The sequence below is a fragment of the Cervus canadensis genome, chromosome 24 (genome assembly GCF_019320065.1).
Source record: "Cervus canadensis isolate Bull #8, Minnesota chromosome 24, ASM1932006v1, whole genome shotgun sequence".
Taxonomy (NCBI): Eukaryota; Metazoa; Chordata; class Mammalia; order Artiodactyla; family Cervidae; genus Cervus; species Cervus canadensis.
In genome coordinates this window covers 42,702,360-42,727,728 of record NC_057409.1, presented here as the reverse complement: position 1 = coordinate 42,727,728, position 25,369 = coordinate 42,702,360, and the positions used below count along the sequence as shown (strand labels likewise).

Sequence of the window (25,369 nt, the reverse complement as noted above, 5' to 3'; positions counted from 1 at the left end):
TTGTCGGTTGGAAGTCTAGCTCTTGTTGTAGGGGAGGGGCCCCAAGATACACAGTAAATAAAATCTGACTTACTGTTGCCAGTTTATCTTTAGTCTACTTCTGCACTCCCTCTCTGCTGAACTCCTGCATCTTATCTGTATCTGAACTAAAATCAAAGTGCGTAATCTTAACTTTCTAAATGATAGGATTATTTAGAATTTTAATGGTTACTTTGGGAGAACTTTTGATATGAACAAAATCGTTCCTTTTGGGAGGCACTTTGAAGCAAAAAAGCAGCAACGTACGAAACATACGGCCATCTACATTTTAAGGCAAGAGGAAACTTCCAGAATATATTCCAGGGATTATGAAATTGCCTCCTTGAAAGATTCCTTGGCAAAGGCACGGGGAAAATGAAAAAGAAGGAAAACGATATTTTCTAGATCCTTTCAAATCATAATTTGAATATAATGTCCTTTATTCTTCTACTTTCCTCGTCCTGTGTTCGTCCATTTCCCTCTCTTCTGTCTCACCTTCTTTTTCTTCTTCCCTTCAGGACACCTCAGAAGGAGGTCTTATTTATCTAAAAGAAAAAGATTACTTTGTTTAATATGAGGTTCCCTCCCTATTACTACACAAGTATTAACAAGTACTGGCTTTTTAATCATGCGAATCAAATGGTCAAGGGACCTGAATTAATGTTTAAACCAATTATAATGATCCTCTCCCTCTGTCTCTCTGTCCCTCCCTTCCTCCCTCTCCCCCATGCATGTATGTCAAAATAACTTTTGCTGAATCTAAGTTTTCCCATCTGTTTAATTAAGTAAAGATAATTAGTCTTTTAATGTTAATTTTGTATTTGACTAAAGCTTCCTCTCATTTTTCCACTTTGTTCCTCTTCTTTTCCCTCCCTAGGGAAACATTAAAGATTAATTGGTGAAAATGATTATTTTGTCATCGTGTGCTCAGTCTGGCAATATCTAATGAAGAATTTCTAAAAGGGAAAGAAAAATAATGAAACTGTTTTTGTTTCTTTTCTTTAAAATTGCTTTTAAGAGACACTTCTGGTTAAAACTACAAGAGAAAGAAGTCTTGTTTCCAAGATGAAGGGCTCTGAAACAGGATTTAAAGAGTTTTATAATTTTATTTATGAATATGAACATTATATAAAAGTGAAAGGGTTAGTCGCTCAGTTGTATCTGACTCTTTGCGACCCCATGGACTAGAAACCACCAGGGCGATAGCCCTACTCGGCCCATGGAATTCTCCAGACAAGAATACTGGAGTGGGTAGCCATTCCCTTCTCTAGCGGATTTTCCCAACCCCAGTCTCCTCTATTATAGGTGGATTCTTTACCGTTTGAGCCACCAGGGAAGGCCTGAAATTTATATACTTATATAAAAAGTTTTCATACAATATTTCTGATAAATAGATGAATCATTAGATAAATTAGAGTGAATTAGTCATACTGGTTTAAAGGACTGCAAAACAATTCTCTTTTCCTGACTTTAATATATGAAATTACTGCCAATACAATATTCTAGATTATACAAGAATATTGAACATCTCATGATTTAAACTTTCTATATTTTTACATTGGTTTTATGGGCCAAGTGAGGTAGCATTATAGTTTTTATTTCTATGGATTGTTTAACATTACAAAAACTTAGAACTATTATTATTAGAACCATTATTTTAACTAGGTAAAATTATAATGGTAGGCATCTTTAAAAGGTTTATTATATTTCTATAATATGAAAATTCTTAAGAACTTTGTACTTAACTAAAATTGTAATTTTTAGATCCTTGAAGTGAAAGTTGCTCAGTCATGTCTGACTCTTTGCAACCCCATGGACTGTAGCCTGCCAGGCTCCTCTGTCCATGGAATTCTCCTGGCCAAAATACTGGAGTGGGTAGCCGTTCCCTTTTCCAGGGGATCTTCCCAACCCAAGGACTGAACCCAGATCTCCCGCATTGCAGGTGGATTCTTTACCATCTGAGCCACCAGGGAAGCCCCAGGAATGCTGGTGTGGGTAGCCTATTCCTTCTCCAGAGGATCTTCCTGGCCCAGGAATCAAACCAGGGTCTCCTGCATTGCAGGTGGATTCTTTTACCAGCTGAGCTACTGGGAAGATCCTTAGGTAACTTAAAATAGGTTCGACAGATGTTAAACTGAGTTATTTGATACATAATCTTTGAATACTTAGGCAAAATCTAAAAAAGAGAATATTGGCCACTAGTTTTATCTTACTGTTGTTATTGTATATTTAAAAATAGATATAGATCAATAGGATGTGAAAATGACTTTGGATTTTATTATATACATAGCATCCTTAAAATTTATAAATATAAAATGGTAAGCATGCTTATTAGAAAAATATAGTTCCTGGTATTCTGTCTTTTAGTTGTTTGGGGAGGGGAAAAAGTTGGACTTCTAGGTTAATGCAGCAATTAGGACTGTATTCAGTATTAATACCAAGAGTTATGAATATGTATGCAAAATAATTTATGTAGAGGCAGTCCAAGCACAGGTTGGAAAAGAATTTCCAGACTCAGAGTATTGCAGAAAGGAGTGAATTTATTAAGAACAAAGAGCGGAGATAAAATGAGCACTGTGAGCACAGGGGGCTGACAACTCCTGACAGGCCAGGGAGAGTCGACAGTTTTCATGAGTTAAGAGTCAATTTTTATAACCTCAGGACAAAGAAAATTCCTGCTGGAAGGTTGGCGTCAGGTGATTGGTTAGAGCAGTATAGGGTGTTTACTGGAGTGGGCATCTTTGATTGTGAGTCAGGTAGCTTGTTAGTAATGCTCATGAGCTTTTGGCAACAGTTTCAAAGGGGCTCAGTCAACTTCCAAGGTTGCCTTGAGTCTGGGCTCTGCTTCTGTGGCCTTGGTGCAAGGCCTTGCACATGTGACCTTGGGGGCAGGATTCAACAATTTATATGATTTGTTTCTTCAAGAAATTGCTGCAGTTAAGTTGGTAAGTTCATAGAATGCTGAAATGACCTTCCGAAAGCAGAGCTATGCATTAACTGAGAGGCAACATTCTGAAAGTCTGAGTGGCATCCTTCGTGATACAGTATATGCATTACATCAAAGGCCTCTGGATGGTGCTGTGTTCCAAACAGGAAGAATGCATGAGCCTAGTAACAAAGGTGAACAGACTCATGCAGCAGTGTCAGCATGAGGACAGTATGACTGCTAAGACCTTTCAGGAGTTAAGATTCTGAGTCATACCACTTGCAAGCCACCAAGACGTGATGAGGTGATAGCTGAGGGTGAGGGAGAGCCTATCAGTTGTGACCCCAAAGATCTACTGTGGTGTCAGAGGTCTTGTCTGAGTTTACCCTCAGGAAGACAGGCCCCAAGAACCACAGAAGACCTGCACCCTGAACCTGTGTGCTGAACTTGTTTGGCACAAGAGGTGAGCCTTGACAGCTATGAAAAGAAGCCACTCGGAGCTCTTGCTTTGGGGTGGAGTGATTGGCCAGCCGCCCCAACTGCTGTGCTCTGGATCTAGCATGGTGTTGTGTAGAAACTGTGCTGCTCACAGGCTCCTCCCAGCCGATGACTGGGCGTGGCAAACGTGATGAAGCAGGCCCGTTTCTGAGAGAAGGGCTCTTTGATGGGTAACTGGCTTAGGTCTGCAGACTTCACCCAATACCTCTCAAGTTCTTGCATTGAAAAACAGCTTAAACTAGACTCCCCTGCCAAACTAAATATCTCACCATTGTCTTTCCCCCTAAGAGAGACTGTTCAGATTGTCAAGGTAGTATTTCTTACATTAGTAAGCAGGAAACTTACTTTTGCTTTATCAGCTTATTATTTTGGTGATATTTTCAGAGAGAGAGCATTCAACAGATGAAAAGAACCTATCACTCAAAAAGCAGAGGGAAGACCTTTACAGGTAGAAGAAACAGTTAAATGCAAAGTTAGGAAAGAAAAAAATGTGTTAAAGGGTTGAAACAAATGCCAGCAGGCATAAGCTTAGAGAACAACACAGAAAATGGTTTGAGTTGAGGTCAGTCAGTACAGAAAGCCTTGGAATCCATGGTAGACAGAGGGTCAATTTCATCCTGAGTATCTTTTGGGGCTAGTGTGAGGAAAGCAGGAGAGACTCCATCTTGAAGCCTGTTCATCTTAAAAACAGGATGTGAACTGGACCCGAACCCTGCCCAAAAGTGAGGAAACCATTGCTGGTGAAAACCAGGTCTCCTGGAGACTTCCCTCCCTACAGATGACAAACGGAGATTGAGGTTGAGGTCAGGCTGCCTCTGTTAGATTACCCATAGAGACATCCCCTCTTGATGTATATAATCATTGTTACACTGCCTTTACCTTAATTGTTTGTTCTCCTAGCACCTACTTGTAAAACTCAATCATATACAACAAAGAGGTTGCTAACATGTAACCAGTGACGTAGTTGGGGGGGTGGGGTGGGTATAAAACTGCCCTCTCAGAAACATCAGGGTCCTTGTTGGGAACTGATTCCCTTTAGAAGATTTTCAGTGGAGAGTGATACACCTTGCTTTTTATGTTGTAGGAGAGTGTATTATATAGGGACACAAATAAGTGGGGAGAGCAATTGTAAGTTACAGGAGTTGCACAGGTGAGAGCTTAGGTGAACTAGAGTGACAGTGATACAGCAAGCAAAGAGAAATGGACAGATTCAGGATATATTTTGGAGAGAAGATCAACAAGACTTGCTGACTGAAGGGCTGTTAGGAAGTGGGTGTAGGGATGGTAAGTGATGGAAGGGGAGAAATGAAGAATGACTCCAGGGTTTTAGCCTTGGGCAACTATAGGGATGGTAGTGAATTTTACAGAGTTGAGGGAGACCAATTTGGGTTCAATTGATTCAAAAGAGAAAAGCAAGAGCTGTCTTTGGACTGGTTAGTTTGATTTCCGAATGGAAATGTTTAGTAGGTACTTAGAAATATAAATCTAGAGGTCAGAATTGGAGATGAACATTTGTGTGATTTATCAACATACAGATGGTATTTAAAAACAGAAAACAGAGAAGAAACGTAAAGAAGAGAAGAATGCTCAGGATCTAGCCCTGGAGCCCTCCAACACTTAGATCAGGTAGAACAGGAAAAACAGCTAAGAAATGCAAAGGAACGCCAATAATGCTTCATACTGGTAAGCTGAGTCCACTCTGGAACCTGTGAGGGAACTTAGGGGCAGAAAGTACTTCAGATCAGTTGCTAATTGAAGCAATCTCTTCAGTCTCCTAATCAACAAATACTTATTCAGTGAATATTATGAACAGTGGTCTCCAAGAGATACTGCAATAGAAAGTTACAATTAAGTGGCAGTATAAATTCTGGCTTTACATAGACAGCTAAAATTATGTAAATACATTAACTGTCCTAAGAAGACCTTTCCTCTCTTTTCAGGATTAACATTTGAAAATACATTGAAATGCTTTGGTATGAGAATTATATTAATAAAAAAATACGGATATATTTAGACCTTCAAGGAGAATTTAACCAAAGAGAATAGGCAAGAACAAAACAACAAAAAACATATAGCTTGTAGTAGCTAAGAAACAAGGTGTGACTTTCAGAGTAACAAACTTCTCTATCAGTTGCATAATAGTTTTTTATTCATGAGGTCTTTTTATTTCCATGGAAACACTGAAGTTGTTTTAATCTTTAATTAACACTCGACTTTATAGTTCCAGCTATTTTACCTCAGTTGTAAGCACAGAAGCTAAAGCTTTACCCATTTCTACTTTAAAAAATGTAAAGGAGGAAAAAATGGTTTAAAATGGTCCTGCATTTCATTTAGTTACATCTTGTAGCTGTATATTGATCCTTTATTAGTGGCCTGTGGGATTTTAAATTCCCCAATCTGGACCCTCCACGATGAGAGGCAGTCCCAACTGGACCATCAAGGAATTCCCCTTGTTTCTAATTTCACCCAAACCTACCCTGCAGTTTTATATCCAATTAATTCTGTTTTTGTCTATGTGTGCCTGCTCAGTTGTGTCCAACTCTTGTGACCCCCTGGACTGCAGCCAGCCAGGCTCCTCTGTCCATGGAATTTTCCAGGCAGGAATACTGGAGTGAGTTGCCATTTCCTCCTCCAGGTGAATCTTCCCGACCCAAGGATCGAACCCACATCTCCTGCGTCTCCTGCATTGGCAGGAAGATTATTTACGACTGAGCCACTTGGGAATCCACATGGAATAGTAGCTGGAGTAGTCAATTTTTATAATGGTGGTAATTCTACAAAATGTGCTGATGCAGGAGACATGGGTTCATACCTGGGTTGGGAAGATCCCCTGTAGAAAGGAAATGGAAACCCACAGTATTCTTGCCCAGAAAATTCCGTGGACAGAGGAGCCTGGCAGGCTAAAGTCCATGGGTGGCAAAGAGTCAGACAGGACTGAGCACACACGCACTACTATTACATGCAGTATAAAAATTTGCTCTCGACTCTGATTTTCTAAATTAATCTTTATACTGTTATATTTGATTAATACCTTATAGTACTAGTAGTAATAGTAGTAGTTAAAGTGTTAGTCACTCAGAGTTGGACAGGACTGAAGCAACTTAGCATGCAGGAATGTATGCATGAGATATGTAGGATTTTTTATTTACCTTATTTCTAAATATTTTCACAAGTTGTTTAACTTCACAAAATTTCTGTGGTAGAATTAAATCTGAGTATATTTCTCTATTTTGTAGCCAAGGACACAGAATTGTAGGGAATAATTGATATTTTTTTTGTACTACTTGTGAAATCATTTGGAACTGAAATTATATATGATCATTTAAAAGTAGTTTTCTGAAACTTAGCGGAGTAATTTAAAAATTTGAGATTAAATAAGCCACAACGATTATATCTTGGAATTCTTAAATCTCCTTACTTTTCCTAGCTTTGCAATAATTCTGCTCACAATCCAGGACTGAAAGCATTGATTTTAAAGAGAAAATGAGCAGAAATGAACTGAGTCACTTTTTATGAAAAAGGAATTATGTTTACTTATAAGGAATTGTCTGAACTTTGTACATAGATATAAAATTAAGTGCATAGTGAATGACAATGTATTTAATCATTTGCTTTTCAATAATGTACATGGAACTTGTAGTACAGGCCTTAGTGTTTTGAAAAGTCATTTAAAAGGAAGAATTGCATAATGCCTTGCTACCTAGCAGCATGCATTTCCTATTTAACTTGTCTGTCCTACCATTCCCCAAGCTATGCAGCATTTGGACTATCAACAATGGTGGAAAATAAAGGTGTTGTTAATTTAACATGAATTTACTTAACTTAGTTTCAAGATACGATAATTAACATTTATTGAATGACAGATGCTTTTTATTTATCAGTTAATCCTCTCAACTGGCCTGGGTATTATTATCCCAATTTTTATGGAAGAAAAATAAACTCAGAGAGATTAAATGCCTTATAGCTAGGAAGTCAAGAACTGAAGCTCTAAAACAAAAACAAAAAAAATATTTTTTTTCCTTCCTTTAATTTCTTTAATTTCCTATTCTCCCTCTTAATTTATACTGAAAGAAACTTTTGTTTCATTCACACTTGTTTCTTTAAGGCACTATTTTCCATATGCTTATTCACAGCTGGAAACCATAATCTTCTTGACCTACTAATGTATTTCACTATGATGAATCATGTCATAAGCAAATGCTAATAATCCTTTTGGCAGGAAGTATATGTGAGAATGGAATGTTCAGTAAGCAAAGATCTTTTTCCTTATATTAAATCCATTATAATAAAATGGAAAAATGAAATATGTAATTTTTTTAGACATGTCCTCAAAAAACTGAAGCATTTCCTGTTTTAACTATTGTTGACTGCCTTTAATATGTGTCAGACTATTTGATCTCAGGTCTTTTTTTTTAATTGTTATTTGATTACCATTAAAATTTTAGTATAATATAAGGAAGTTAAGCCTAATGAGTCACAGTTACACTCATTTACCCCTGAAACTCTAGATCTCATAACCTTAATTCCAAATAAGCTAATAATTATTAAGCCACTTTACAAAAATAAATGGGAAAAAAAAAACACTTTACTACTCAAACAGAAAAAGTAAACAAAGCCAATCATTCAAGTGAATATACAAGTCAAAAGAACTATCCAAAACAAACACTTGAAAACAGTGCTAGATATAGTTCCTAGGAACACTAATTAATTGTTAGAAATATCATACATTCTTTAAATTTTTTTTTTTATGTGAACCGTATTTTTTTTAAGTCTTTATTGGCTTTGTTACAATACTGCTTCTGTTTTTTTTGTTTTTTTGGCCAGGAGGCCTGTGGGATCTTAGCTCCCCAACCCGGGATTGAACCTGAGTTCCCTGCTTTGGAAGGCGAAGTCTTTTTTTTTTTTTTTTTAAGAGAAACATTTGTACAGTCCAGGTCTTTATTTTTACACCCTTCAGGCCATGAATTCATAGGGAATGGGTTCCAACAGTTCAGGTTCCTTTCCATTGGTCCTCACAAAGTGTGCTTCTCTGGGTGGAGCAGGCTGGCGCTTCAGCTGAACCCAAGTCCCTTTCTCTTTAATTTAATTTTTTAAATTAAACTAAATTTAATTTAATTTAAATTTTAATTTAATTTAATTTTTCTGATCATTTTCCTTCACACGTTTTAGGAAGCTAGCTCGGCTCTTAGAGTGCTTAATATGCTCGATACGCACATTAATTCTCTTGGCAAGAATCTTGCCCTTAACTTGTTTGTTTACAATGATGCCAACAGCATGCTGGGTAACACTGTAGACTCTCCCAGTTTTGCCATGGAAACATTTGTAGGGCATTCCTTTTTGAACAGTACCCATTCCCTTGATATCTACAATATCACCCTTCTTGTAGATTCACATGTATGTGGCCAAAGGAACAACTCCATGTTTTCTAAAAGGCCTAGAGAACATGTAGCGGGTGCCCCTCCTCTTTCCCTTTGTGTTGGTCATTTTGGCGAATTAGCCTGAGGGGCCGGGGGAAAGACGGGAGGCAGCGAGAGCCACGCGCGGGCCTTTACCTGGAACTGGAAGGCGAAGTCTTAACCACTGGACCGCCAGGGAAGTTCTTTTAATTTTTTTCCATGAAAAATATAGGGAAAAAAACTAACTGAGATATGTGGTGGTACAACAGATACAGGAACAGAGATTACACAAAGTTTTCCTTGTAATTCTTAAAGTGGGCTTCCCCAGTGGCTCTGACGACGGTAAAGAACCCTCCTATGATGCAGGAGACCTGGGTTCCACCGCTCGCTTGGGAAGATCCCCTTACCTAGAGAAATCCTCAGAGTATTGCATTGCTCTGAGAAAGAGATACTCTTTGATACATGATAAGAGACTTCTTTGGAGAAGACCCCGATGTTGGGAGAGATTGAAGGCAAAAGGAGAAGGGGACAGCAGAGGATGAGATGGTTAGATAACATCACCAACTCAACGGACATGCATCTGAGCAAACTCCGAGAGATAGTGGAGGACAGAGGAGCCTGGCGTGCTGTAGTCTTTGGAGTTGCAAAGACTCAGACAGGACCTTAGTGACTGAACAGACACCAAAAGAGACCTCAGATGGCGATTTACTTGAATTTGAATTATAGCAACTGAATTTCAAGAAAGCTGCTTTCTTAGAACAAGAAATCTCTTCCAGTCTCAAAATTTTCTTTCCTTCACATTTAAGAAGAAGTAAATAAGAATTTTAAAAAGAAAATATTGCCTTTTAAATTAAAATTTCCTGTAATTTCCTTTTTCTTCTTGATTAAAGAATTTATTGTAAACTAGGGAAGTCTTAACTTTCAATTAACTTGCCAGCCACCATAGAAAGTTCATTGTACATGAAAGTGAAGTGGTTTTCTTTCCTGTTTCAACTGAATTTAAATTACTGTATTCCACGCGCGCGCACGTGTGTGTGTGTGTTTGTGTTGTGTGTCGGGAGTGTACGATTACATCTTGCCTTCAGAAAGATATCACAAGGTCTGAACAACAAATACAGTTTTAATCTTGTCATGTTCCTACTTAAAAACTCTAATTCACACAGAATGGAGTCAAAATCAGTGATCCAGCATTCAGGACACTCTGGTGAGCTAGTTACAACCTATATCTTCATCTCCTTCCTTTTTCCACCTCATCTCCTTCCTTTTTCCACCTGAGTTTGACTGCTCATGGTTTTCTAAAAATTTGGCAAAGAATTTCCCCAGGAATCAAGCCTTTACCTAAGGCCTTCTTTTTTCAGAATTGTCTTTCTCTTCTTTCTTGACACCCAAATTCTAACATTCCATCACAGCCTTGCTCAGGTACCACTCTCTGCTAAAAGCCTGCCTTAATCATAGTAGTTATTTGGTGGTATCTCCCTGCAACTCTCCCCATTAAATATACCTTTACCTCAGTAACAGTCCCCTTTATTTTTTTTTCCCCCTTTATCTTATGCTTCAGATCTGCAGTCTTGATTACAAAAAAACTGTTAGAGAGATGGTTATCCAAGTAGAAAGTACATGTGTGTTAAATTCAGAGATTGCTAATTGATATGAATTTTGCCTCTCTTTTTTGCTAGCTAGCTGTGACCTTGTGAAAGTGCAAGTGTTAGCCACTTAGTTGTGTCTGACTCTTCGTGACGCCATGGACTGTAGCCCACTAGGCTCCTCTGATCCTCTGTCCATGGAATTTTCCAGGCAAGAATACTGGAGTGGGTTGCCATACCCTTCTCCAGGGGGTCTTCTTGACCAGGACTGAACCCAGGTCTCCTGCATTGCAGGCAGATTCTTTACCATCTGAGCCACAGTTCCTTAAACTTTCTGAACTGCAGTTATCTAATCTGTACAATGAGAATTCCATTTGCCTGGCAGTGTTATTTTGAGAATTAGAGATAAAAGGTTTAGAGTACATGGTACTGTGTATGTAAAATACACAGCACTGTGCACACAGCAGGTGCTCAACAAACAACTATTAAGCATACTTGATTTTTAGTCTTAGTTCTGGTGATAGCCACCACCAGCAGCCCAGTCTTGAGTTAATTAACTTTTTTTTTTGGGCCGAGCCAAACAACTTATGAGATCTTAGATCCCTGACCAGGGATTGAACCTGGGCCCCGACAGTGAAAGTGCTGAGTCCTAACCACTGGGCCACCAGGGGATCCTCTAATTTGCAGTTTTAAAACTAGATCACATTCTTGACGAAGTATTCAGTACACTATTAAGTAAGCTGGATCTACCTTGCCTCTCTCGGGAGTCCTAAAGGACATCTTATGTACCTAGGAAATCCTGGGATTCAGAGGTTCTCAACTGAGCATAGTTTTGCCCCCAGTTTTTGTCCCCAGGATGTCTGGCCTTGTCTGGAGACATTTTTGGTTGTCATAACTGGAAGACATATTGGCATTTACTGGCTGGATGTCAGATGCTACTAAACATTCTTCAAAGCACAGGAAAGCTCTCTAGGACAAAAAAGTACCTAGTACAAAATGCCAATAGTGCTGAGGCTGAGAAAATTTGCTCCAAACACATCAACCTATGGACTCTGAAAAGGCGGCACACTATAGTCAAAAACAGCCTAGTAGGAGTTTTGGGTTCTAGTTCTGTCAGCCACATGCAGTATGCTGCAGGGCTAGTCGACTCCTCCAGACATCAATTTATTTTTAATAAATATCATTTAACTTATTTCTCTATCCTCTGCGTTTTCTACAATGCAAATTCACTCTAGAGCTGCACTGTCCACAGTAGCCACCAGCTACTTGTGACTAAGTTAAAAATAAACAAAAAATTCATTTCTCAGTTGCACAAGTCCCATTTCAGTTGGTCAATGGCTGCATATGGCTAGTGGCCACTGTACTAAATAGCACAGATGTAGAACATTTCCATCATGGTGGAAATTTCTGTTGGACAATGCTTGTCTACAGGCTTGGTTTGATCAGATTCAGGCCTTAATTTTTTAATATTTAAAATGAAGATATTGAATTACATGATCTCTAATGGTAACTTCCAGTTTTCTAGTACTGTGATTCTAAAGGACAATACAATAATTCTCTTATTCTCAGTGAGTAATCAACTTTAATAAAAGAATCTGTAAATGGGTGGAAAATTCTAGAAAAACCCATGTTTCATGTATTTATGTACACCCATGTTCCAGTCAGCGTCATCAGAATTAGAGTATTTGTATTAGCATGTCTGATCATAGTTTAGACAACTGTGTGGTACCTACTGAAAAGGTATGGGATAGGACTTCTAGTTTTTGGTTCAGCATGTAAGGATCTTTAAAACTGTCACTCCATCCTAACAATAAGTAAACAACTGAACAAACTGAAAAACCAACAATTCTTCCTAGCTCCATGAGAGATGATAGGTCACAGGGCAAACCACTACCCGCAAAACTGCAGTGACAGGTGAGTACAGAGAATCCCAACTTACCAGGACAGAAACCCTCAGCAGAATCCTCCATGGCAGTCCATAGTGGGCTGGAGAAACTTGCCTGTAATTAACAAACCTCTGGAGGCTGAGTGGACAAGTCTGAGCATTAAAGGAGGTTCCAGACATGGAGGCCCCAGCCTCCACTTTTATGAATTTTATTGCTAGGAGCTCAATGAGGTTGTCACAGTAAATACTGGAGAAAACCCTCATGTTGCTGGCAGAGGGAGGGGGGAGAATAACCATTCTCAAATAACCAAAGGTCTGCCATCAAGAGAAACGGTTTTACCAGAGCTGAAACTATTGGGGTTTTATCAGAGCCTAACTGATCTAGGAGATGTGAAATACCTAACTTTAGTACACTGTAGCCATCCTGTCCCTCCTAAGGGGCAGGGGAGTGACAAAGCACTTGTGAGCTACTGCAAGACAGAGACCTAAAAGACTGAGACCTAATCACAGAAAGCCTGCCCTCCTCTAACAGATTTAACTGATCTAGGGGATGTGAAATACCTAACTTTAGTACAGTGTAGCCATCCTGTCCCTCTTAAGGGGCGGGGGAGTGACAAACCACTTGTGAGCTACTGCAAGACAGAGACCTAAAAGACTGAGACCTAATCACAGAAAGCCTGCCCTCCTCTAACACAACACCATCATATTACTAAAGGTTTATTTATTGCAGTTCCTTTGCTCAGTATATCATGTCTGGCTATCATAAAATTACAGAGCATGTTGTTGTTCAGTTGCTCGTCATGTCTTACTCTGCAACCCCATGGACTGCAGCACGCCAGGCTTCCCTGTCCTTTACCATCTCCCAGAGTCTGCTCATACTCATGTCCACTGAGCTGGTGATCCCATCCAACCATCTCGTTACAGAGCATACTAAAAGGGAAAAAAAATCACAATTTGAAGAGACCAAGCAAGCAACAGAACCAGACTTATATATGGCAAGAATGTTGAGAATTATCATACAGAAAAATTTAAATGGTTATGAAGAATATGCTAACAGCTGTAGGAAATGAAGTAGACAGCATGCAAGAAGAGAAGGTCAATGTAAACAGAGATGGACATTCTAAGAACAAAGAAATGCTCCAAATCAAAAACACTATAACAGAAAAGAAGCCTTTGATGAACTCATTATTAGACTGGACACAGCTGAAAAAAGCATCTTTGAGCTTGAGATATGTCAGAAGAAACTTCCAAGATGGAAAAACAAAAAGGAAAAAAGACTGAAAAAAGAAAAGAACAGAATATTTAAGAACTGTGGGACAACTACAAAAGACATGTGTATAATGGGAATACTAGAAATGAAAGAAAGGAACAGAAGTAATATTTGAAGCCATAGATACTGAGAAATTTCCCAAAATAGTGACAGACAAGATTTGGGAATCTCAACGGACACCAAGCAAGATAAATGCAAAGGCTACACCTAGGCATATCATATTCACAATTAGAAAATCAAAGAAAAATCTTGAAAGAAGTCAGAGGGAAAAAAATTACCTTTCCTATAGAGGAACAGAAACTTAAATCTGACTTATCTTCAGAAGTCATTCAAGCAAGTAGAGAGTGGAGTGAAATATTTAAAGTGCTGAGAGAGAAAACATGCCCCTAGAATTTTGTACCCCATGAAATTACTCTTCAAAAGTGAAGGTGAAATAATTGGGGGTGGGGCACACAGCATGGCATGCAGGATTTTTAGTTCTCTGACCAGGGATAGAACAAGCGCCCCCAGCATTGGAAGCGTGGAGTCCTGACCACCAGACTGCTAGGGAATGTCCTGTAAAGACTTTCTTTGACAAAAAAAAAAAAAAAAATTGAGGGAAATGGTTGCTAGTAGATCTGTCTTGCAAGAAATAGTAAAAGAAGTTCTTCAGAGAGAAGGCAAACAATGTATCAATAGATCATATACTTGGAAAAGAAAGGAAGAGCATTGGAGAAAAAATAAGTGAAAATGCTCATTTTTTATTTTTTTAGGCCACATTGTGTGGCCTGTGGGATCTTAGTTCCCCGACTAAGGATGGAACCTGTGCCCCCTGCATTGGAAGCACAGAGTCTTAACCACTAGACTCGGGGGAGTCCCAAATAAGTGAAAGTAAAATTAAAATTTGTATTTTTCTTGATATGCAGTTGTTCAAAATAATATGTTCAACTATATATGCTTATGTATACTTTAGTATACATATCAAAGAGCCTCTTGATGAGGGTGAAAGAGGAGAGTGAAAAACTGGCTTAAAACTCAACATTGAAAAAACTAAGATCATGGCATCTGGTCCTGTCCCTAGTGTTTTTTGCTCAGTCGTGTCTGACTCTTTGTGACTCCATAGACTCTGGACCTCTAGCTCCTCTGTCCATGGAATTCTCCAGGCAAGAATACTGGAGTGGGTTGCCAGTTCCTTCTCCAGGGGATCTTCCGAACCCAGGGATTGAACCTGGATCTCCCGCATTGCAGGCAGATTTTTTTTTTTTTTTTTTAACCATCTGAGCCACCAGGGAAGCCCCCACTTCATGGCAAATATAAGGGGAAAAAGTAGAAGCAGTGACAGATTTTATTTTCTTCACTGCAGATGGTGACTGCAGCCGTCGGTTGTTGTTTGGAAGGAAAGCTATGACAAACCTAGACAGCATATTAAAAAGCAAAGACATCACTTTGCCAACAAAGATCCGTATAGTCAAATATTTGGTTTTTCCAACAGTCGTGTTCAGCTGTGAGAGCTGGACCATAAAGAAGGCTGAGCATCGGAAGAATTGATGCTTTCAAATTGTGCTGTTGGAGAAGATTCTTGAGAGCCCCTTGGATAGCAAGGAGATCAACCCAGTCAATCCTAAAGGAAACCAGCCCTAAATACTCCTTGGAAGGGCTGATGCTGAAGCTGAAAGGACGCTCCAATACTTTCGTCAGCTGATGTGAAGAGCGGACCCATTAGAAAAGACCCTGACGCTGGGAAAGATCCAGGGCAGGAGAAGGGGGCGACAGAGGGTGAGCTGGATGGATGGTCTCACTGACTCAATGGACATGAGTTTGAGCAAACTCCAAGAGATGGTAAAGGACGGAAAACCTGGCAGTGCTGCAGTGCATGGAGTCGCAAAGTCAGACACGACTCGGCGATTCAACAACAGCCACTACCAATCGCATGCGTCTTCCCCTCTCCTTAAACCCCTCTAACCCCGTCCCGCGCAAAGTTACCGACCTCTCTCTCTCTAGTGAATGCTGCCGTTCTCCTATTGTTTCCTTTCTTGTAAGAGCAAAACCCTTTTGAAGCCTTCAGTAGTTTTGCATTTGACACTCAGCGACAGCGAAAGTCTGGCACGGGGCTTTGGCGCAAACACGATTAAAGGAAAGGATTTTGGGGCGGGGGGTGTGGGAGCAGGTGTATGTTCTCACGACACACTCCCCGACCAATCCCCTTTTTACAAAAATAAGTCAAAATGAAACCCCCTTCAGTTATCACCGTAGGGTTCCCTGCCCTCAGATGACTCCCGGAAATGACGCCGACAGCCCTACGCTCCGTCTGCCAGTCGGCAGCAGAGGCGGGCGGTGGACGTAAGCACGTCTGTCCTGCAACTCGTCCAGCTCGGGGAAGTCTGGAGAGCTCCGCCGGGGACCGCCGCAGGGTCTTCAGGAGCCGGGCCGACTGAGCCTGCGCAGGTATGCAGGGGCGAGGCGCCAGATAATCCCGCCCCGTCCAGCCTTTGCGGCCAATGAGCAGCTAGTGACCCGGGGCGGGTAAAGCCTTAAGGGCAGGAGTGATTAGCCGAAAGGGCAGTCCCGCCCCTGGCCCCTCCCAGCCCTCGCGCCCCGCCTCGACCCGTCACCGCCCCGCCTCCCTCTCCCGCCCGCCCGCCTGGCTGAGGGGTGACACGGGGCTTTGGCTTGGGAAGGGGGCGAGGGAAGCGAGTGAGACGGCGGCTTGGCGGCGGCGGCGGCGGCACAGTCCCACCAAAGTGAGCGCGGTGATGGGTAGCGGGTCATAGGAAGCGAGGGCTGCGTGGCAGAAATGGGAGGGCCCGGGTGCTTGGTGGCGAACGCGCGCTAGAGTGAGGGGCGGCCGTGAGGGGGCGAGGTTGACCGGGGCGTGTCCCGGTGCGGTCGGGAGGGCGTGGATAGCGGGTCGGGGGACGCCCTGCTCTTCTTGTCTCCTCTCCAAATCTCTTGGCAGCTTGGCACAGATTAAGTTTGTCTCCCTTTCGGTTGTCTGGGCTGCGAGGTGGAAATTTAAAGATCCCCAAAACACTTGGAACCTTTCCCAGGGTGTTTTCCTGACTGGTGCGTTTGTGGTCCTTTCTTCTTACTGGGTGGAGAGGTGGAGAGGCTAGGTGGGCTGGTCGACGTTTACTGTCTGAGGATTGTTCAAACAAACAGACCAGGAATTTTTCACCCTCCTCCCCACGCCCTGCCCTGCAACACAACAGCAAACATTCCCAACAAGTTTTAAGAAGCCGACTGTAAAATTCTGAGGGATTCTATGTCTGCAATGTGTTAGTAGTAAGTTGTGCTCTTTCTTAAGTTTATAGAAAGTCTATGAGTGGCATTTTTGCTGCTTATTATCATTGGGCAAATTTTTTGTTATAAGTACTCATCTTTGAGTTCTGTCCAAGGGGATTCTGACTTTATGTTGATATGAAATACTGCATTAGTTGTGATGTTTTCCTGAAACAAGTTTCTGTGAAATTCAGTCAGTTGTAAAAGCTTAGCCGGTTGTTCGTGGACGTGATGTAGATAAATTTCTAGTTCTGATAAACCTGCAGTTAACTATTATAGCCTCTTTTTAAAGCAAATCCTTGCATGTTTTTCTCTTTCACAGATTTTTATAATTATCCAGCGACCACCGATGATGATAGGTTGGAGAAACTGCTGAAACTGAATTTTATTGACCAGAAGGGAGTCCATTTGTTCCACTTCTTTTTGTTTTCCTTACTGCTTTGAGCTTTACTGTAACGGCTGAAAAACTTGGAAAATAAAATGAACACTCTGTGGTCTTGAACTTTTTTTTTTTTTTGAGGAAAAATTAAAGTGCCAGAGTGAAAGCCAGAATGGCATCTAGAGAGAGACTCTTTGAACTTTGGATGCTTTATTGTGCAAAGGTAACTGCTTTCCTTTTTTATTTCTAATTTTAAAATACTTTGTTATAAAATTTTGTGACTTGCCTTATCAGCAATTTATTTAATGGATAATGGCATATTTATTCCCAGTATTGACTTAAAAACACGGAATTTTCTTTTTTCCACTTTATCAGATTTGAACACAAACACAGTATTGGCATGCTATTAAAAACTGTAGGGTGTGGTTTTAATTTGTCTTCAGTGATCCTGAAATTATATAAGTAGAATTATAACCTTTGAGAAAAATAAAATATTTGTACTTTTGTTTGTGCTAGTTTTTCCTCCCACACTTCGGAGTAAGGATAGAGATATTGTTATGAGAAGAGAATTAAGCATTTTTCTCATAATTAACCTCTTAAAAGATTATTATATAAAAAGGCTATTGATTTGAAGTGGTTACTGTAAGCTTGCCCTGATGTTAGCACCATTGTCTCCCTTGATCCTCACAACAATTTTGGGAAATGTGTATTGTAATTACCCACTCCCCCCGCCCCCCGCTTTTTTTTTTTTTTTTAATTAATGAGAAGAACTGATGCAGAATTTAAAGGGGTTAGTAAGAAGCAGCCCCTTCTGCTTCTGAATATAGCTGGGAAGTCAGCACTGCCGATTCAAGTCCGTGCTCTTATCTATTATAACTCTTCACTGTTTTTACTTTAGTCGCTCAAAAATTATTTTTTCACTCTTCATCTTTATGTGAATTTTTACATGTTAGTTTTGATTGCGTGTTATTAGAGGAGATGGGTGCTACTTAAAAACATATTTTTCAAGTAAGGAGCTACATTACTACTTTGAAGATATTGGCATGTGTCAGAGTAACATCTCTAATTCATTACTTAAATTACTTTAGGTCTCTGTGAAGGTCTCAGCTTCTGTTTCTGCTTTATCCCTTAGGGCTCCCTTTCAATACTTTGAGCTCTTTAAAGGACAAGTTATTCTTTAACAGATGATTTCAGTTATCTTAAATATTAGAGCTCACACTGGAGTTTTCTGTGACTTCCTGGTTTGGTATTTCTTACTGAAGGACATATACTTTGAAATATTTAACATGGATTTTTGAAATTGTTTTTAGTCTTGTGTAATTTAATGCCAGAAATGAATTTTTAAAAATAGGCCACTCTTCCAATAAAAAAGGAATCCAGTTCATTACTTTTGAAAATAGTAACACATGTCAGCCAAAAATTAAAATGTCTTTTACGTTTTAGTATGTGTGCCCAGTAGTTTGAAAATGACTCCTTTAAAAATCCATCAAACTTACTAGGTTTTACACTTTAAGAATGACAAAGAAGTAAATGGAGTTACGCTGTCTTACTAACTAGTCGTGTTGTTTCTAGGTCGAGTTCATGTTTTATTCAAGGGACACTGTGCTTATGGAAAAGATAGTGCAGTTTTGTTGACATACACAGAATTTTGTTTTTAATGACTTAACATAAATGTTACTATTTTATGAGAATGTTTGAGTAAATATTGAAGCCCCTTTGTGGTCAAATTGTGAAACTTATGCTTGGGCTGGAAGATCAATCCCATTTTTATACTTAAGATTTAAATCACTTGTGCTCTTAATAAGATTATAATTTTTTTCAGCTGTTTTCATAAATCATTATTTAAAGTAATGATTTTATGTTTCAGCAATTCATGATTAAGCTCTTGTAAGCCAGACAACAACTTTCTTTTCTTTCAACACCTTAAATTCAAGTAGCTTCCAAATATGCATCCTAGATTTAACTCTTTTGCTTGCTAGTGAGGGTGATTCCCTAATACCCAGTTCTCTGTGGTACTGTCTTCTAGCCTTAGCGCTTTCACTCTAGCACACAGCCCGTCAAACCACCTGGCTTTCTCTTTTTCTCTTGACTAACATTTAAGACTTTCTTTTTACACCTTTGATGGGCTTTCTGACTACTTCAGGACTGCTCAGATCTTCTTTTAACTTGGCTCGGACTTAGACCTCTTTTTGGGCTTGCAGTTGTGGTGTCTAGTTTTGGCTCTGCTGCTTTCTTTTGTGACCTTGCTCAGGACTTATCTCTTTGGATCTCAGGTCTCTTATTTGTAAAGTAGTACTGTGTATACAAGGAGAATTCTTGTCTAAGTCACCGTATGATTTTCATTTGTTTTGACCTCTGTGGGACAAGGAGCTTTTTTTAAATCCCTATCCTGTGGATTATCATGTGATACTTTTTAGTTCATCTTTCTTTTTTAAACTTTTATTATGAGAAATTTCAAACCGGCACAAATAGAGAGGATACTGTAGTGAACACTTTCATTATCTGTTACTGTGCTTCAATAACTATCAGTTCATATTCAGTGATGTTTCAGCTATAAGCCTACCCTACCCTTCTCTCCACCCCTGAATTATTTTAAAGGAAATCCCAGACAGCATATCTGATCCATAAATTTTTTCTTAAATTTTTTCAGGATAATTGCTTTACAGAATTTTGTGGTTTCTCCCCCCCCAACCTCCTTCTCTTCTCCCTCCCCGTCCCACCCACCCTTCAGCCTGTCACAGAGCCCCTGTTTGAGGTCCCTTAGTCATAGAGCAAATTCCTGTTGGCTATCTGTTTTACATATGGTATTGTAAATTTCCATGTTACTCTCTCCATACATCTCCCCTTGATCCATAAATATTTAAAAATATATCTGTAAAGTAAGAACTCCTCTTAAGAACATAATCTCAGTATAATTCTTTAAATCATCAAATATCTTGTCAGTTTTCAAACTTTCCTAAGCTTCATAAATGTTCTTGTTTCCCTCCTGTTTGTTTGACACAGTATTTAAACAAAACATACTTGTATTTTGCTGAAAATTTGTCTGTGAAGTCTTAATCTGTGGGTTCCTCCTCACCACACTTTTTATCCCTTCTATGTATTTGTTGACGAAACCAGGTTTTGACATTAAAATTTCCTCAGTTGGGTTTTGCACATTGAATTCCCTTGATTTTAATTGTTGGGCTTCCCTTGTTGCTCAGCTGGTAAAGAATCTGCCTGCTACGCGGGAGACCTAGGTTCGATCCCTGGTTTGGGGAGATTCCCTGGAGAAGGGAACGGCTACCCACTCAAGTATTCTGGTCTGGAGAAATCCATGGACTGTACAGTCCATGGGGTTGCAAAGAGTCGGACACAACTGAACAACTTTCACTTAATTGTTACTTCTGCTGGTGTTTGCACACTGGCAGATCAGGAGGCTTCATTGATTCACATTCTGTTTGGCGTGGGGAGGCTAGTATAATTCAGGAGTGTCTTGGCCATCAGTGACTTTTGCCTACACACGTTAATTATTTCAGTAGGAGTTTGAAAAACTATGATTTATCTTTTATTTATTAGTAGAACATATATAGAAAAATGTCTCCTTGTCAATTATTTGATGACAGTTCCTTAAAGGGAAGTCAGCCCAGAATAAATGTTTGATTCTTTCTCTTTGTTTTCAGAATAATTCCTTGATTACTAGCATCCTCCCAAGGTGACCAGTTAATTTTCTTGATTATCAAGTTCATCTTAATGAGTAAAATTTAAACACTGTCTTCTGTTTTGCTGCCCTAGTTGGTATTCCATTCATATCAAACACTGTACACATACCTGACTAAAGAAGACTTTGAAGATTTATGAAGGTCTGCTTCAGGGCAATATGTATGGTTAAGACATCTTCCCTCTTTGCCACACTGCAAACCTTGGCCCAGATATTCCATGGTGTTTTAGCAGTAAATGAATATTAAGACACTGTCATAATGTTCTATCTAAAGTGATATATTGAAGGTTGCCATTGAGCATTATCTCCAGGCCAGAATACTTGAGTGGGTAGCCTTTACCTTCTCCAGGGCATCTTCCCAACCCAGGGATCAAACCCAGCTCTCCCGCATTATAGGCGGATTCTTTAACAGCTGAGCCGCAAGGGAAACCCAAGAATACCTGAGTGGGTAGCCTTTCCCCTCTCCAGGTGATCTTTCCAATGCAGGAATCAAACCCGGGTCTCCTGCATTGGCAGGCGGATTCTTTACCAATTGAGCTATCAGGGAAGCCCTAAAAGAACCTCATGAGAGTTTTATAGATGTTTAAATAGGACTCTTATCAGAAAGAACCTTTGGATAAATCCTGCTTGGTCAAAGGAATACTAAGGAGATGTATAAAGATGTCTTCTTCCCATTAGTCTAGGTTTAGTTGCAAGCCTAAATCGTAGTATTAAAGTTTTTAAAGTAGAATTAAGATAAATCCAGTGTTTGCCAGGTGGGTCCCACATATGAAACAATATTTCAGAAAAATTTGGCTAAAAAACTTTGCAATTTGTTTTTTTTTTAACCAAAGTTTTCAGGTCTAACTTTTCACTTTCTCTTTCTAGGAATAGGATTTCATTGTTAAAAACATGCATCTTCCTTGTAGGTTATTTATTAACCTCATGTAGTTGTTTTTATATAATCGAAGCAGGATGATTTCTGATTACCCGATGTGCCTGTTGTGTATAGAATCTTGCCCCAATGTATAAGACTACTAATTCAGTTATGTAGTCTGAACTTTTCTTGTCCTCAAACAGGCATCCCCACCCAGGGTCAAGGATTTCATCAACAATGTATTTCATATAGCTCTTGCGAGTTAAACGTTAACTTGAAAACAGGTTTGCTCTTGTTCCTGGATTTTAGTTGAGTGGTTAAGTACTTCTTGTCTGAGCACATTTTTCTGAAGTGTAGAAAGCAGCTTTATTTTTTAATATCTAAAGATTTTAGTTTATTTTATCTGTGTTAGGCACTCTCTTAATCCCTGTATCTTTGACATTATTTCTTTCCTTAATGTGCTTATGGTAAGAGAGATGGTGCTGAGAACAGTTTTGGCGTGTACATTATCATACAACTTTTTGGAATCCGTACATTGGGGAACAGGCATGTATGTATCCCGGTCACAACTGTTCCCCTTGGAGGGCCAAAGGATATATTTCTGTTCAACATTTATTCTTTTGGAAGTCCTTCAGTTGGTCACCAAAGTATGCAGAAGAGAAACTGAGTTTTCAGATTCTTTGATAAAGTTGGTTTTGGTCTGTGTAGTGGAAGGTATCAACTGTATTAACTCAGTAAAAGGATACAAAGTGAGTAAAAAACATATGTTGAAAGGTGGCAATGTGAGTTGAAATTAATGGCTCATTTTTGTTACTAGCTTTTTTTGTCCCCCCAAGATTCAGTTTACACTGCAAACTTCTGTGAAACTTCAGAATTAAAGACTATTGCTTTTTTATACTGCAGCAAAATCAAAGACAAAAAAATTTAAATGACAATTGGAAAAAAATGCTTTCCATCCAAAATTCTAGTTTACTGATTACAAAGCCCTGAAAAATCAATATGAAAAACAGGCAAAGACTAGGAAGAGATTGCTTACAGACTTAAGCTAAATATACATGGCAGTTCAGAACATTTTAGCAGTCTAATCTTATATAGCACCCACTGCATGTCAGGCACTAGGCACTTTTCTTGTGTTAGTTTATCCTTGTAACAACTCATCCTTGAGTGTTAGTTTATCCTTGTAACAACTTTATCCTCATCCTTGTAACAACTTTACAGAGTGGAAATTAATATTATCTTTATCTTATAGATGTGGAAACTGAGGCCTGGGAAATAACTTGTCTAAGATACTGAATGTATCTGAATATATTTTGCTATCCATAATAGTCACTTTGAACTTAGGAGCCATTGACTCCACTTTTTTTAAACTTAGAGGAGTCAGTCATGTTTGTAAAGTAAATACATTCTGTTTTTTCATGACTTGTTCTCCTGTTTGTTATGTCTTATTGCCTTGTGACAGTTGTTATTTCTACATTATTAATGATAATGATATCTACTTAGAGGGTGATGTTTGAATTTCCTATCTTTTGAATTTGTAAACTTTGGAAAACAGAGGTGCATTAAAAATGGTCTGGCCTGGCTAATAAACACAGGAAAAGATCCTCAATATCACTTTGTGTTAAGAGGAAAGCAAATCAGAACTACAATGAAATATCACCTCACACCAGTCAGAATGGCCATCATCAAAAAACCCACAGACAAGTGCTAGAGAGACTGTGGAGAAAAGGGAACCTCCTTGCATTGTTGGTAGAATGTAAATGGATATAGCCAGTATGGAAAACAGTATGGAGATTCCTTAAAAAACTAGAAATAAAACTGTCATACAACCCAGCAATCCTACCACGAGGCATATACCCTGAGGAAACCAAAATTGAAAAAGACACATACACTCCAGTCTTCATGGCAGCACTGTTTCCAGCATCTAGGACACGGAAGCAACCTAGATGCACATTGACAGATGAATGGATAAAGACGCTGCTGGAATGTTACTTAGACATAAAAAGGAACACATTTGAGTCAGTTCTAATGAGACAGATGAACTATTATACAGAGTGAAGTAAGTTAGAAAGAGAAAAACAAATATCATGTATTGATGCATATATATGGAATCTAGAAAGATGGTGTGATGACCTGTTTGCAGGGCAGCAGTGGAGACGCAGACATAGAGAACAGACTTAAGGACACGAAGTGGGAGAGGAAGGAGAGATGGCTGAATGCAGAGAGTAGCATGCAGACGTATGCACTACCATATGTAAAATAGAGAGCCAATGGGAATTTGCTATATGAAACAGGGAACTCAAACCAGGGGTGTGTAACAACCTAGAGGGGTGGCAAGGTGTGGGAGGTGGGAGGGGTGTTCAAGAAGGAGGAGCATATGTGCACCTAAGACAGATTAATGTTGATGCATGGCAGAAAGCAATGCAATATTGAAAAGCAAGTATTCTTCAGTTAAAAATACATTTTAAAAAATGGTCTGGCTTTGTCTCTCTTGAGTATTCATTATGGTGACCCTTGAGGCTGCCCTTAAAGCATATGCCCATAAGGGTCAAGGGTTCCTTTAGCTTAGGCTGTTGTATACCTTGCTTAAAACTTTAGCAAATTATGACCTCATACATGCTGTATAGGTATTAAATGATAAAATTGCCCATGCATCATGAGATTAATCAACTGTAGTTTCCTCTTTCAGGACGTTATAAACTGCATAGGTGGATTAAATGTACTCTTTCCTCTACTGGAACAAATCAGCCACTTTGGTGAAGGACAGATTCCTGAAGGACTGAATGAAAGCACAGTTTCTGAGTTGATAACACCTGTAGAAGGAGATTGGGTGGTACTGACCTCCACAAAGGCATCAGGTATTTAGCTGAATTAATATGAAATGGTCATTGAGAAATGTGAGAATTAATTGGAAATGTCTTGCTGCCATTTGTAGCTGAAGTGGTCCATTCCTCATTTTCCTAATGGAGTTCAGAAAATTCATAATACTTCGTTCAAAACACTTATGATGTTGACTGTACTCTTGACTATCCTTAGTTTGTACTGTTAGCAGAAATCTGCCAACACTATTAAATTTATGGTAGAGAAAATAGTTACATGTACGTATAAATATATAATATGCAGTCACTGTTTTCTTTGATACTTATGTTCTGCAAGTGACCTTTAGGATGCAAATTCCTGAGCCCAATTCCTTGTTTGTTACAATATGTGTTATGATGTAGCGCATCTGATATAAAAGTGATTAGAGTAATTATGATAATTAATGACTTGTTCACAATCCCACAGAGTCAAGACTCGAGAGAAATTTAATTGCAACATTTATCTTGATTGTGAAACACTTTATTCAAAGACATCCTATTAACCAGGACAACCTTATTCACTCCCATGGAGTTGCCGTTCTTGGAGCCTTACTTCAGAAGGTGAGCTAGTCTAACATTCTGCAGATATTTCTGATGATTATAATTACCAGTTAGTATTGAGACTTTTTCTTTCCAGTAGTTAAATATGTTATAAAAATTATACTATCATAACTTAAGTTATATTAGTGAATATAATTTATTTCACAAGCAGCTTTTAAAACTTTCTATGAAATCACCTTATATAAGA

General features: G+C 39.2%; 1 protein-coding gene, 2 long non-coding RNA genes and 1 pseudogene across 5 annotated transcripts in view; 2 read left to right on the top strand and 2 right to left on the bottom strand.

The window, feature by feature from the left end:
- Positions 1-299: 299 nt before the first annotated feature.
- Positions 300-15,983, bottom strand: LOC122426064. 2 transcript variants are annotated; one of them, XR_006265113.1, is made up of 3 exons: positions 15,543-15,983; positions 12,361-12,445; positions 300-563 (listed from the first exon to the last, which is right to left on the bottom strand). It is a non-coding gene; the product is annotated as an uncharacterized LOC122426064 (long non-coding RNA). The 2 variants fall into 2 exon arrangements; XR_006265114.1 differs by having other exon boundaries at positions 12,361-12,421.
- On the bottom strand, positions 8,367-9,041 carry LOC122426062 (annotated as a pseudogene).
- Positions 15,984-16,162: 179 nt separating the features above from the next.
- Positions 16,163-17,336, top strand: LOC122426063. Its single transcript, XR_006265112.1, has 2 exons — positions 16,163-16,296; positions 17,157-17,336. It is a non-coding gene; the product is annotated as an uncharacterized LOC122426063 (long non-coding RNA).
- Positions 17,337-24,376: 7,040 nt separating this feature from the next.
- The window catches only part of NBEAL1 (neurobeachin like 1), a 78,163-nt gene continuing 77,170 nt past the window's right edge, over positions 24,377-25,369 (top strand). Inside the window, exons 1-2 of one of the 2 annotated variants that reach the window (XM_043444553.1) lie at positions 24,377-24,621; positions 25,049-25,182. In XM_043444553.1, the coding sequence (XP_043300488.1) occupies positions 24,420-24,621; positions 25,049-25,182 (336 nt within the window). In that variant the 5' untranslated portion in view covers positions 24,377-24,419. The remainder of the gene's footprint in view (positions 24,622-25,048; positions 25,183-25,369) is intronic. The other variant, XM_043444554.1, reaches the window with a different exon arrangement.